The sequence below is a fragment of the Xiphophorus hellerii genome, unplaced genomic scaffold, assembly GCF_003331165.1.
Source record: "Xiphophorus hellerii strain 12219 unplaced genomic scaffold, Xiphophorus_hellerii-4.1 PGA_scaffold_66__1_contigs__length_299863, whole genome shotgun sequence".
Lineage (NCBI taxonomy): Eukaryota > Metazoa > Chordata > Actinopteri > Cyprinodontiformes > Poeciliidae > Xiphophorus > Xiphophorus hellerii.
In genome coordinates, this window is record NW_022587641.1 from 108,162 (window position 1) to 119,950 (window position 11,789).

At 41.9% G+C, this 11,789-nt stretch overlaps 2 protein-coding genes across 2 annotated transcripts in view; both read left to right on the forward strand.

Annotated features, from left to right (window-relative positions):
- Window positions 1-1,465, forward strand: part of LOC116716556 (protein phosphatase 1E-like) — a 47,985-nt gene extending 46,520 nt beyond the window's left edge. The window contains 1 exon segment of the mRNA XM_032557379.1: window positions 1-1,465. The gene's annotated coding sequence lies outside the window, so the exon portion shown is untranslated.
- A 223-nt stretch (window positions 1,466-1,688) lies between these two features.
- The window catches only part of LOC116716554 (protein phosphatase 1E-like), an 11,766-nt gene continuing 1,665 nt past the window's right edge, over window positions 1,689-11,789 (forward strand). The window contains exons 1-8 of the mRNA XM_032557377.1: window positions 1,689-1,788; window positions 2,558-2,595; window positions 3,339-3,489; window positions 4,780-4,979; window positions 6,235-6,423; window positions 7,147-7,290; window positions 8,814-8,907; window positions 10,958-11,789. Coding sequence (XP_032413268.1) covers window positions 1,689-1,788; window positions 2,558-2,595; window positions 3,339-3,489; window positions 4,780-4,979; window positions 6,235-6,423; window positions 7,147-7,290; window positions 8,814-8,907; window positions 10,958-11,789 — 1,748 coding nt within the window. The remainder of the gene's footprint in view (window positions 1,789-2,557; window positions 2,596-3,338; window positions 3,490-4,779; window positions 4,980-6,234; window positions 6,424-7,146; window positions 7,291-8,813; window positions 8,908-10,957) is intronic.

An 11,789-nucleotide genomic window follows, 5' to 3' on the forward strand; every position in this document is an offset into this window, starting at 1 on the left:
AGATCCCACTGCAGAAATGTGTCCAAAATTATCATCATTATTAAAGTTGAGCAACAAAATAAGAAGCTGAGGGTTCAACTTTTTCAGAATAAGTTAAAATTTTTGAGTGATGTATTTAAAATTGTTTTGTTTTGAACTATTTTTCTTAGTGTTACATTATTTCAGGAACTAAAACGGTTTTTGTTTTAAAGTATCAACATTCATCCCTACCTACTTATAAACGCCTGAAAAATGGCTCCTGTTTGCTACTAAAACAGAAGCTCTTATTTTGAAATGTAAGCAGACTTTCTCTGTTAAGAGAAGGCACTATGTAGACGCAACTAACGGCGCTAATGCTAACACAAAATGTCCGCCGTTATCCCATCAAAGTGCTTAAACTGTAACTAATCCCAAAGTCTTTTCTGGGTTACAACAGCAAGCCTGCGTAACTAAGAAAATAAAGGACAGTTTGATGCCAAAGACGTCAGCTAGCAACATTTAAAAAGAAAATCTAGTGACAGATGTTAATTTGGTCCAATCAGGTGTGGCTCTTGAGAAACGCGTTGCTTTGGAAACGCTGCTTCACCTGCAGAGACTCCCGTCTGTCTGAAGGTTCAGCCAAACCAAACCGTTTCCGTGGTTCTTCACTTCTCCCCTTTGCCTTCAACCACATATTTCTTTGATAGTAAGTAGTTGTGGCTCCTGCAGTCATTCTGTGATAATCAGTGGATGTTAGAGGACCGCTACTCTGTCCGAAACGTTTCTCACTGTAAGCTGAACACTAACCTGCTGCCGCTTTAGACCCAAACATCCTCTCTGTGACCTCTGACCAGCCGGTATGAAGCCAGAGCTCCAAATGCTGGACAGTCGGATGTTTTCACAGGTTGAATGTAACGTAAATGTTTTAAAAAAGCCACTGTAGTTCTACCTGCATGTGGAGCAGAGCGGTTACTGCAGACAACACAAATAAAGTCGGAGCTGTCTCACTTCAGGAAAAAGAAACAGAAATTTCAAGTAAATTGTGAAATCAGTCTCCTGGACTCCAACACCTGATATTAGTTTAGTTAGAGTTTAGTTCTGTTTTGGGCTGTGAACGCCTCAAGTGATTAGAAATATTAACTTCCATTCATTTATTTCTGTGCCTCTGTAGAGAGAAGTTATTTCCTGAACTTCTCTCTCACAGCAGCTCATGTTAACTCATTTTGTTCGGCATTCAGTAATGTAATAATTTAGTGTATCTCACCATACTCGTACGTTTTTAAAGACTTGGATATTGTAACCATGGCGACGGCTTTTTCATTGTAGACACTTTCACAAAAACACAACAAATCCAGGAAGTATTCGCATCTCTACGTGTTGCAGGGAGAAACTTTCCTCGGTCCAAGAAATCTTCCTCATTTTAGCAAGATGAAAAAACCCAAACCCTCATTAAAACCAAAATCTGTTCTCTTAAATAAAGAAAGTTGTTGCAGTAAAACAGTGAAAATCTCTTCAGATTTTTACATGTCGCCTCTGGAGGAAACATGGTTAGTGTCTTTTTAACAAGTCGTAATCGGTCAGAGGAGTGAATTTGATGTTTTTTACGATCATGCAAACGTCAACATCGGACGAAATGAGTCTGGATTCGCTTCTAGCCAGAAACACGCAACAGTAACATTTTCTCTTTTGCAAGATTTTAAAACTTTCCTCAAAATTCGCTTGACGATCGAATGACAACATCCAATCTGCACTTTGACCTGAAGCGTAACGAACCCACTCCCAAAGCCAAGCCCGCCCCTGGCCAGCAAAGTGGGCGGAGCCAAGAGACACGTGAGGGAGGTCCCTCTGAGCAAATGTTAGCTTCACTCAGTAGTTTATATCTTGACTTCAAATAGCTGTTAGCTTGAGTCTGAGTCATACATGAACATTTCTATCACATGCTTCAAAATACAATCAGTCTGATGTTTATCAGCTTCAGGTATGTTGTAAATGCTCTGGACTTCTCCACTCCAGCTCATACTAATAAATAAATATTTATTTATGCTAACGTTTACGTCTGGCCTTCCTGTCTTATTTAAAAGCGTCTGCGTATTTGAACGATTCCAGCGTTATGGATGAAATGAGCTCATTCGCTCGTCTCTGTTGGCAGAAACATGCAGGCTTGAGTTCCTTACAGATGTTGAGGCTTAGCGCTGTGAGAGTTTTCATTAATTAAACTCGTGATGCATGAGCCTCTGAAGGCCTTTCACACTGGATGCAGCAGAATTACAAAGTGTTGTGCTCAGAAAAAACATGTTCATTTATTATTTGGAAATTAAATGCAATGCAGCCTTTGAGGATTCTGCTGGCCTGCTAGGTTTCAATTAATATGAACCAGAATGAACTGAAGAGGAAGTGCTGATTAAAGGTTTCCTGTTGAGGGCAATGTGGCTTATTCCCACTCGGAGGCCGTTAATCTACCAACATTTGCCTCCAGAGTGAGTCTGTTGCCAGAAATGTTGCTCTTTGCTTTGAAACATCTGGTTCCTCTCCATGCCTGTCCAGTCTTTGTGACAGAAACATTTCCAAGCAACTGAATTTGTTGTGGCAATCTGCCCAGGGTGTTCCCCGCAGTCCTGCAAAGACGAGCCGGTTCAGGCAATTATTGGACAAAGGAATTCATTTGACTTTATTGTAAATGAAATATGTAGGAGATTTCCTTCAGGCAGCTGATCAACACGATGCAGCAATAGGTGGAGGAGGGGCAGCTCTGTGTAAAAAAGATTCCAGGAAAATTTTCTCTAGCATCTTATTAAGATGGCTATAGACCAAAACATGTCGGAAAATATTTGAGGTTTTGATAATCTTGTGTTTGGTAACTGGAACCGGCTGATATTAAAGTAGTTTCATGTTTTGTCTATTTAATTTTTTTTAAAGTTTTGTTGGAGTGTAAATATTAACGTCCAAAATAAATCGATGGCATCCGGCAACAAGCCAGTTGCCAATAATTGTTTATGAGCTGAACCGAGCAGCTCAAGGAAACAGAAGTTTGCAGTTTTATCGTTGCTATAGCAACAAGGCCATACTAACTTTGTTCCACAGTTTTAACCATTTTTATGAGTTTAAGGACTTGAGATCTGATGCGGTTTATCTGCCTGGTTTTAGTCAGAACGGCAGCAGCAGCTGGAGAACATCGATTTGTCCAGTTATTGATCAATCATTGACTAAATTAGTTGATGATTATTTCAATAATCAATTAATGTGATTAATGGTTTCAGCCTAGATTGAAGGTAAATGGATTCCACATTCGGACCCGATCAATACCACACCAATAAACTCCATTGATTGATTGATTGGTTGATGGATTTATTAATGTATTGATTGATTATTGATTGATTGAGGGATTGATTACCAACCTGTCTCTCCACAGTAACTGCCCCTGCTCGCTGGCAGCCGCTCTGGCCCGCGCCACCGCAGACAGCCTGCTCCAGTCCGATCTGTCCATCCAGAACCTCAACAAGGCCGTAGAAGACGGCGCCGACCCGTTGCCACGTGAGTCGCCGGGGAATCGCTCTCTCAAACAAATTAGGTCTCCCTCTCAGTTCGTCCCTCACACTCAGCCACGAACCTCCAGGGCCGCGTCCCACTTCTCCTCTCTGGGTGCATTAAGAGGGATTTGACCACTAGAGGGCGATAGGACGTTCAGTCACAGTCGGACGCCGCGGCATCGTGAAACGGCGTCCCTCGTTTATAGATCAGCGAATATTTTACTCACATTAATGTATTAATCTGTTTTGTTTCTCCTACCTAATCTTCAAAATGAAAAACAAACTATTATGCAACGCTAACATTTTGAAGTTTTGGTTCTTTGTTCTCTCTGTTGTCGCAAACACTTAAAAAAAAATGTTGCTTCCTTCCAAGCAGAAACTTCAGATTTTCATTCAAATTGAATGCAAAAAACCAACAGAAATAAATAATAAAAAAATGTATATGTGGATATTAAGAACAAATCTGCAACTAATGACGTATTTATTTGTTTGCAGCTTCCTTTATGCTGATGAATAAAAATCACATTTTATTGATTAATCAAATTTTCTGTTTGAAGGTTTAATTTGTGGAAAATGTGGATTTTTTTCATAGTTCAGTCACATCTGGTTTACGACTTCTATTTATTTTGACATTGAATTCAGGTTATATTTAATATTTATTTGTTAATTTAGATGTTTAAGTAGGTTCAAGCAGTTCCAACACAATCATTTTTCCCTGTGATGAAAAGGAGCAAAGCCATTGGCCAAAAAGTTTTAAAATGATCCAACAAACGGGTCAAAAGTGTTTTCGCTGTAAAGTCTGGAGTCTTCAGACTAGTAAATTATTGTGCACAGTCTCATTTTTGCAAAATTTATTATTTTAGAGAGCGCACATGTAAATTATAGATGTGTCATAGATGTGCATTTTGATTATTTGCCAATAATCAAAATGTGATTATTGGCTCCTTTGCTGCAAACGCCTCAAACTAAACAGCCTCTATGGAGACCCAAAGATGCCAAAAAGCAACAACTGTCAATGTTTTCTTTCTCTCCTCCTGCTTTTCAGGCACGGGAGACTCGTTTGGAAACTCGTCCTGCTTTGCTTCGTTTATCACAGCTCCACTAAAATACACAAAATAAAACTACTAAAAACAGAATGTAGAATTAAGACTTAATAAAATAACTGAACAGCATTCACACTCTTTGTTTAAAGAGTTTTAAATTTGTTCATGGCAATAAAATCTTAAGTGCTTTTTAATGTCTTTTGCAAGTGAGGAGAAAAAGTTTCTCCTGACTGGTTGTGCGTTGGTTGCAGAGATGGAGTCGGTGAAGATGGCGCGGTTGGTTTTTAACAGACTGTTTGAGATTTGCTGCCTGTGGCAGAAGGAGCTGCCGTTCCGCCGCCGCCCGCAGCCGTACTACGAAACGTCCATCCACGCCATCAAGAACATGAGGCGCAAGATGGAGGACAAGCACGTCATCATCCCCGACTTCAACACACTCTTCAACATTCAGGTAAAATTGATTTACGCCAGTTCATTTTCTTAGTCATTTTTAGAGGATATTTATTTATCAGATGTTATAAGCTGCTAAAATGTTAGTTGTTAGTTTTGTCTGGATTCAGCTGTGCTGCACTAAAACTAGAGAAACATAAATAACAATAAAAACCACAAACTGATCAGAGCAAAAACTAAATGAAAACCAAAACATTTCTCTGAACAAACTTGTTTTTCCAAACCTGACAGTTTTACAGAAAGAAGCCAAGACATTTTTAATAAACAATAATCAATCATCCATGCAGGAAATTTAATCCATCTTGATTTTTCCCGCCAACAGATTTGTTTGCTTTTCACTTGGATTTTAAAAGAAAACATGAAATAACTGATCTTGTTGAATTTTTTTTCATCATACCTGATATAGCTGCTCCCAACGTTTTCTCGCTTCTTGATGAAGGTGCAACACTTCGACTGATGGTTTCAAACGTTTTATTAAATGAATTTTTTGCCGCATAAACGCCCAAGACCACCATGAACACTGCAATAAAATACACGGTGACAAATATACATCAGTAAAACCGTCATGTTCCCTTATATGAATTGTTCAAATGAAACTTATTACACATATACAAACACAAGAATATTCCACTCAATTGTCCATACTGTATGGATTGTCCAACCAGAAGGTTAGGAGTTGCTAGAAGTCCATTTCTTCCCTATTTCAGTTCTTTGTCTTTCCTATTGCCACTTGCGCACACCAACTGAGTATGAAACGAAACTTACAGTCCTCTATCGAAAGCATCACGTGACCAAGTGATGGCCTAATTACTGATGTGGTCAGATGACGCCACCAATCAAACAGTACCCCCCAAAATATGCAAAAAAATGCCCATGTGACTACGTTCGCTACACCTGAGCTCTACATTTTGATTTTCTAACTGGAAATATAAATATTCACCAAACAAACATGCAGATATTTGTTTGCATGATGGAAAAAAGAAAGAGCCACGATATGAAATCAGGTGTTGATCTGAGCAGCACTTTAGCAAGGCCAGTAGCTCCATGTAGCATTTCTACAGAGCTGCAGCTCTATAGAAATGCTACGCCCTAACCACCAGGAGTCTGTAGAGGCTATTTTAAGATCAGGGTCTATAGGTGCCGCGGTATTAAAGCTGCAGGTCAGCATGGCGTCTTCCTCTGCTGCTGCTTTTCCCACAGTGAGAAACTCATTGACTGAATGTCAGAGCTGAAGCTTTTCTCTGTTTGTCTCCCAGGATCAAGAGGAACAGGCGTTCTTTGCTGTGTTTGACGGACACGGCGGCGTGGATGCAGCTATTTATGCCGCCAACCACCTTCATGTCAACCTGTTCCACCAGGAATCCTTCAGCCAGGATCCCAGCGACGCTCTGTGCCGCGCCTTCAAGCTGACTGACGAGCGCTTTGTGAAGAAAGCCTCACGAGAGGTACCCCTTCCCTGACCTTTAACCCCGACCCGTCCTCCGTCAGAACCCTGTCTGCTTTTACTCACAATGACGTTTTTATTTTTTACAGTGTTGTCTCATCTGCAACCAACGATTATTTTTGTAATTAATTGGATAAAAATGGGCACATTGGGCAGATTTTTCATTCCAATGTTTTCTTCAATATTAGAAATACATTAAAAGATGCACATAAGAAACGATTTTTTAATGAAAAAATGAACATTTTATTACCTAAAATGCAACGACAGCTTTTGATCATTTATAGCAAACGATGAATCTGCAGCTTAAAATCCTCCAAACATGAGAAAAGTTCAACATGCTGCATTTATGACCTGGGGATTATTTTTTTAATAATTAGATAGATTAATAAATTTATTTTCTTTGACAGAATTCGAACTTGGTGAAGCTAAAACTGATCCTAAAGTTCTGGATAAGGAATATTTACAAAGAAGGTTTTTCAACTTGAATACAAAATGCATAGATTGTTTCTACAGTTTTGGTTCAATAACTGCTGAGTTTTTTCTTTCCACTCCAGTTTATTAATGGATAGCAAATTAGTTGACAATCGATTTATCGTGATTAATTTGATTATTCGTTTCAGCCCTGGTTTTGAATGTGTCCTGTTTTACTGCTTACATTTATTGGCTAGAGATGATTAAGTCATAAGTCGGTTGCAAACCCAGTTCTCCCGTGTGTCTGCGGCAGCACCTGCGCTGTGGAACCACTGGGGTGGTGACTTTCCTGCGAGGCCGGACGCTGCATGTCGCCTGGCTGGGAGACTCCCAGGTGATCCTGGTGCGGCGAGGGCAGGTGGTGGAGCTGATGAAGCCACACAAACCAGACAGAGAGGTGACGCACGTCTCTTCCTTCACAGAACAAGCAAATCGGTTTTCTGTAAACTTAGCAAAGAGCCGCTGCTAAAGGAAAATGTCCAGTGGTTGTCAGGGGAAAGTCAGTCATGAATGGTAAAATAATGTCTGGGAACTCAGATAAGTTGGAACCTAAGATGCAAAATTCACTTCTTCCATGTTTTTGTTTCTCCATTTTGGGTTTTAAAAAAACTCTCAGATGTTCTTTGGCAAAAAGTTTGTTTTAGTGTCTGGAAAATGAAACGGATCAAAAACTTTCCATTGTTAAGTCAAATGCCGTTACCTAGCAACCACAGCTGATCTCCAGCCCCGTTACCTAGCAACCTAGTTTAGGCCTGATCTCCAGCGGTTGGTCAGCTGGTTTTCCCGCTGTACAACGGCTGCTGGAAAAGACCCTGAGAGTTTAGTTGTTGACTTGCTGCATTGTGGTTGATTGTGCAGGAGGCTCCATTGATGCTTTTCAAAGACGTATGGTTGTATAATTGTGCATATGTTGGGAGTGTAAACGTTGATTTGGGGGCATGGCCAGCAGCAGCTTGTCTGGATTTAAAGGGACAGAGACGCTAAAACAGCTCAGACTGAAACCTGATTATCTAAGAATAATTTAGTCTAAAAATATAATGAACGGGGTTTGAATAGGCCATAGACAGATCCTGACCTGTTCAAAGACACATAATTGTTCATCTTTTTCTCAGTTTTTATATTCCAGTTTTTATATTTGGGATCTGGTTGAAGTTTCTGAACCTTAAATAAAATGACATTCAGCGACTGGCTGGTTCAGTTTGCATTATACTGCCTTATTTTTAACAGCATATTGGCAGCAGAGCTTTCCTCTAGTTCTGTTCTTAGTGCTCAGTATCATGAGGCAGCTGTTGGGTTATGGTCACAATAAATCGGCCAAAAAATATGAATCTGATCCTATCCAACAATCATGTTTTCCTCCATAAAGGTCTGAAAAGCAGCTGGCTCCTGTGCTGTGCTGGGAGAAACAGTCGGTAAACAGTCAGCTCACTGTTTACCGACCATGAAAACGCCACCAGGTTCTATAGAAACTATCATACAGAAGTGTTACACTGTTAGCTTGGTCAGCTGAACAAATTCTTTTAGATATTTTATGGAAATAAATAATGTTTAGAAATATGTTCTCAGCTAATGCCTATAAAATAACCTGTGAAAACAAACATAAATTTGAAGTAACATGGCTTCCAGGTTTTGTCTTAAAGTGTAAGTTATTTGCAAAACTGTCCAGATATCTAGAATAAAAAATAATTCTTTTTCAGCCCCATTGTTCTTGATTTTGAAACGTCTATCATCGAGGTTTTCTTGGCATCTTTCCATTTTAAAAATTGCACTTTGTATTTTCAGTCCAGAAACAGAAGCGCTCTTTGACCCCAACCCAAAAAACATCAATGTTTTGAGTGGACCGTTCCTTTAAGTGCATAAGGAGGCAGATGGAGAAATCGCAGATTGACGTTCTGCAGATGATGAGCATCTTGTTTGCAGGACGAGAAGCAGAGGATCGAGGCTTTGGGAGGATGTGTGATTTGGTTTGGCACATGGAGGGTCAACGGGAGTCTGTCTGTATCCAGAGCAATAGGTACAGTAAAGTTCCTGCAGTGCATTGTGGGAAGGCAGTACTCTTCACCTCAAATGTCAAAGTACACATAAGAAAACTGGCAGGAAGCAGTAGCAGACTTTGCTGCCTTCAGTCTAACCCTAAACTTGATTTAAAGATTTGCAGTTAAACTGAAATTAGGCCTGTCACGATAACAAATATTGCTGAGCGATTGTCTCAAAAATTATTGCGATAAACGATAATATTGTTTGAAGACCATTTTAAGCTGATTTAATGGTAATGACATAATAATGCAAGCGACATCCTGTCAAAAATAGACACACTTTATTTTCAAAAGAACATTTAACACTGAGACTGCTAAACAACACAACCAAAACCAAAAATAAAATGGACTCTCATTAACAAAAAATACAGTTGAATAAAAACTAAACAACATCAAACCAAAGCGGAAATAAAAAAAGAGTGCAGATTATGAAGTCTGTAAACTATCTGACCCTTCAATAATCATTAGATTCAGATATCTGATACCCTGATCCAATAGTTCACTCCTCCCTCAATCCCAGTTCAAACAAGATATTTTTTTTGCCCAGATTTCCCCTCATGGCAATCTTTGAACGACCAACGTTCTAAGATTGTCGCTTGCATCCTCCTGTGGTGTGTTCCCACTGATCGGGTCCAGTCGGTGGAGCGTCGTGGCCGCTCCCATCTAAATCATTCATATTCAACCTGTTGGATTGTCTTAGTCAGTTAATCACTGCAGCGTTTGGGCTTTTCCCCGACTGGGAGCGAGAAGGCAGCCCGTTGAATGTGACAGGTAGCCAACTCTTCCTCCCAGCTTTCTGAGGGGAAACATGGAGGGGAATCCCAAACAGCTGACACGGCACAAAGTCCAGTGGAGATGATATGTGGAAACAACATTAATGTTTATTCAACATTTTGTGAGAGAAATATCCACAGAAATGACCAGGAGAGCAATTAGAGTGGAATTGCTACCGAAGTCTTATCCAACCGTTTTTCTTTTTGTTGCATCTTTTATCGCTTAAAATAAGCTCACTAACTTCGCTATTGCTTCCATGTTTGTTCACTCTAAATTCATATGTGATATAGTGGGTTTTGACAGGATTTTCTGTCTGAAATCTGAATGTCGGTGAGAGAAATCGGTTCTTGTGGTGTGTTGCTCTTGCCGTGTGGATGGACACACGGCCCGGTCGAACCCGATACACCTACGATTTTTGTCGGCTAGTGTCTCTCAGGTTTTGAAAATGGGGCGACGATCGGCCGACAATTCTAAGATCGCGTAGAGTGAACTGGGCAATAAGGAAATGCCCAGTTCTCTCAGTGTAGAGCACCGGAGTTGAGCCTTTTTTCATCCAGAGTCATCAATAGACCGAGAAAAAGGCAGGAAGAAACGATCAAATGAGGTCGATAACTTTCAGCTTTGTGCCATTAATTGATTTATTGTTTATCGCGACAGGCCTAGCTGAAATCCAGATTTTCTGTTTGTCATTTTACTTTTTATGTTGTTGATGTGAAACAAGCGTCATAAAAAAAAGCCAGATGTAAACAACGTGTGAAAATTAGGAATATGAAATTATGAACGCCAGGCCAACACTGAACCCGCTTCTCCACTGAAGTTGCAGTCAATGTTGCACAAAAAGCCGTTGCAGTTAGTTGTGGAGCGCTGCTGTGAGACGGCCGCGTTCTTCTTCTGCAGGTGGAAGTCTGATTACAGCCGACAATATCGTGTTGAATGATATGAATGAGCAAAAAAACAAATCGGATTTCAGCTGAAAACCTGCTGTGTGATTGGAGCCTGTCGCAAAAACAGGTTTCATTTCAGTAATGGCTCTAAAGTCAGTATACAAAAGAGATCATTTTGGCCTTTTAAAATAGAGTTCACAGAACCTTTTCCAAATAAAAGTCTATTTTAATGGTTTAATAATTACAAATGGAGGCTCCAGATTTCAGTGCAAGTCAACAGGAAAACCAGATTATTTGACCTAACACGCGTTAAGCGTCAGGCAATCAAAAAAGTCTTCTAGACAATAATATAACCTGATTGTTTTGACAGGCGACTCGGAGCACAAGCCGTACATCTGTGGGGACGCCGACCACGGCATCTTCCCATTGGACGGCTCAGAGGACTACCTGATCCTGGCCTGCGACGGGTTCTGGGACACGGTGAGTCCCGACGAGGCAGTGCGCGTCGTCAGCGACCATCTGCAGGAGAACGCCGGCGACACCACCATGGTGGCCCACAAGCTGGTGGCCTCCGCCCGAGACGCAGGCTCCAGCGACAACATAACTGTCATAGTGGTGTTCCTGCGCGACCCGCGCTCCCCGCCGCCCGCCAGCACGGAGGACGAAGAGGAGGGCGGGGCGGAGGAGCCGGTGGAGGAGGAGGAGGTCACCGAGGTGGAGGAGGAGGAGCAGGAAGAAGAGGAGGAAGAAGATGAAGCAATGAGAGTAGAGCGAGACGGAGGCGAGGGAGGCAGCGCCGCAGACGTGGGAGGAAAAAGCCGCGGCGGCTGGCCTCTGCAGCAGTGCTCGGCTCCAGCGGACCTCGCCTACGAAGACCGGACGGACTCATTAACGGACAGAACCAGCCTCAGCTTGCTGGGGCCGTCGCTGGAGAGCCACATCAGCCCCAGCAGCTACCGGGGAGCGCGCCCCCTGAGACGCAGGCCGCGCTTCCCGTTCCAGCAGCCCGGCGCCGCCGGCTTCACGGACCCACTGTGGCCCCAAACGGCCGCGCTTTTAGGCCAAGCCTCCAGGCGAAGCCGCGTCAGCCGCCGATCGGGTCGTAGGTGGCCGAGCAGATCCAAAGAGCTGCTGGGTCTGATACCGTCGGGCCACACGCAGAGTTCCGCCCCCAGGAGGCCTGGAGTGGCAGTGCCTCACCG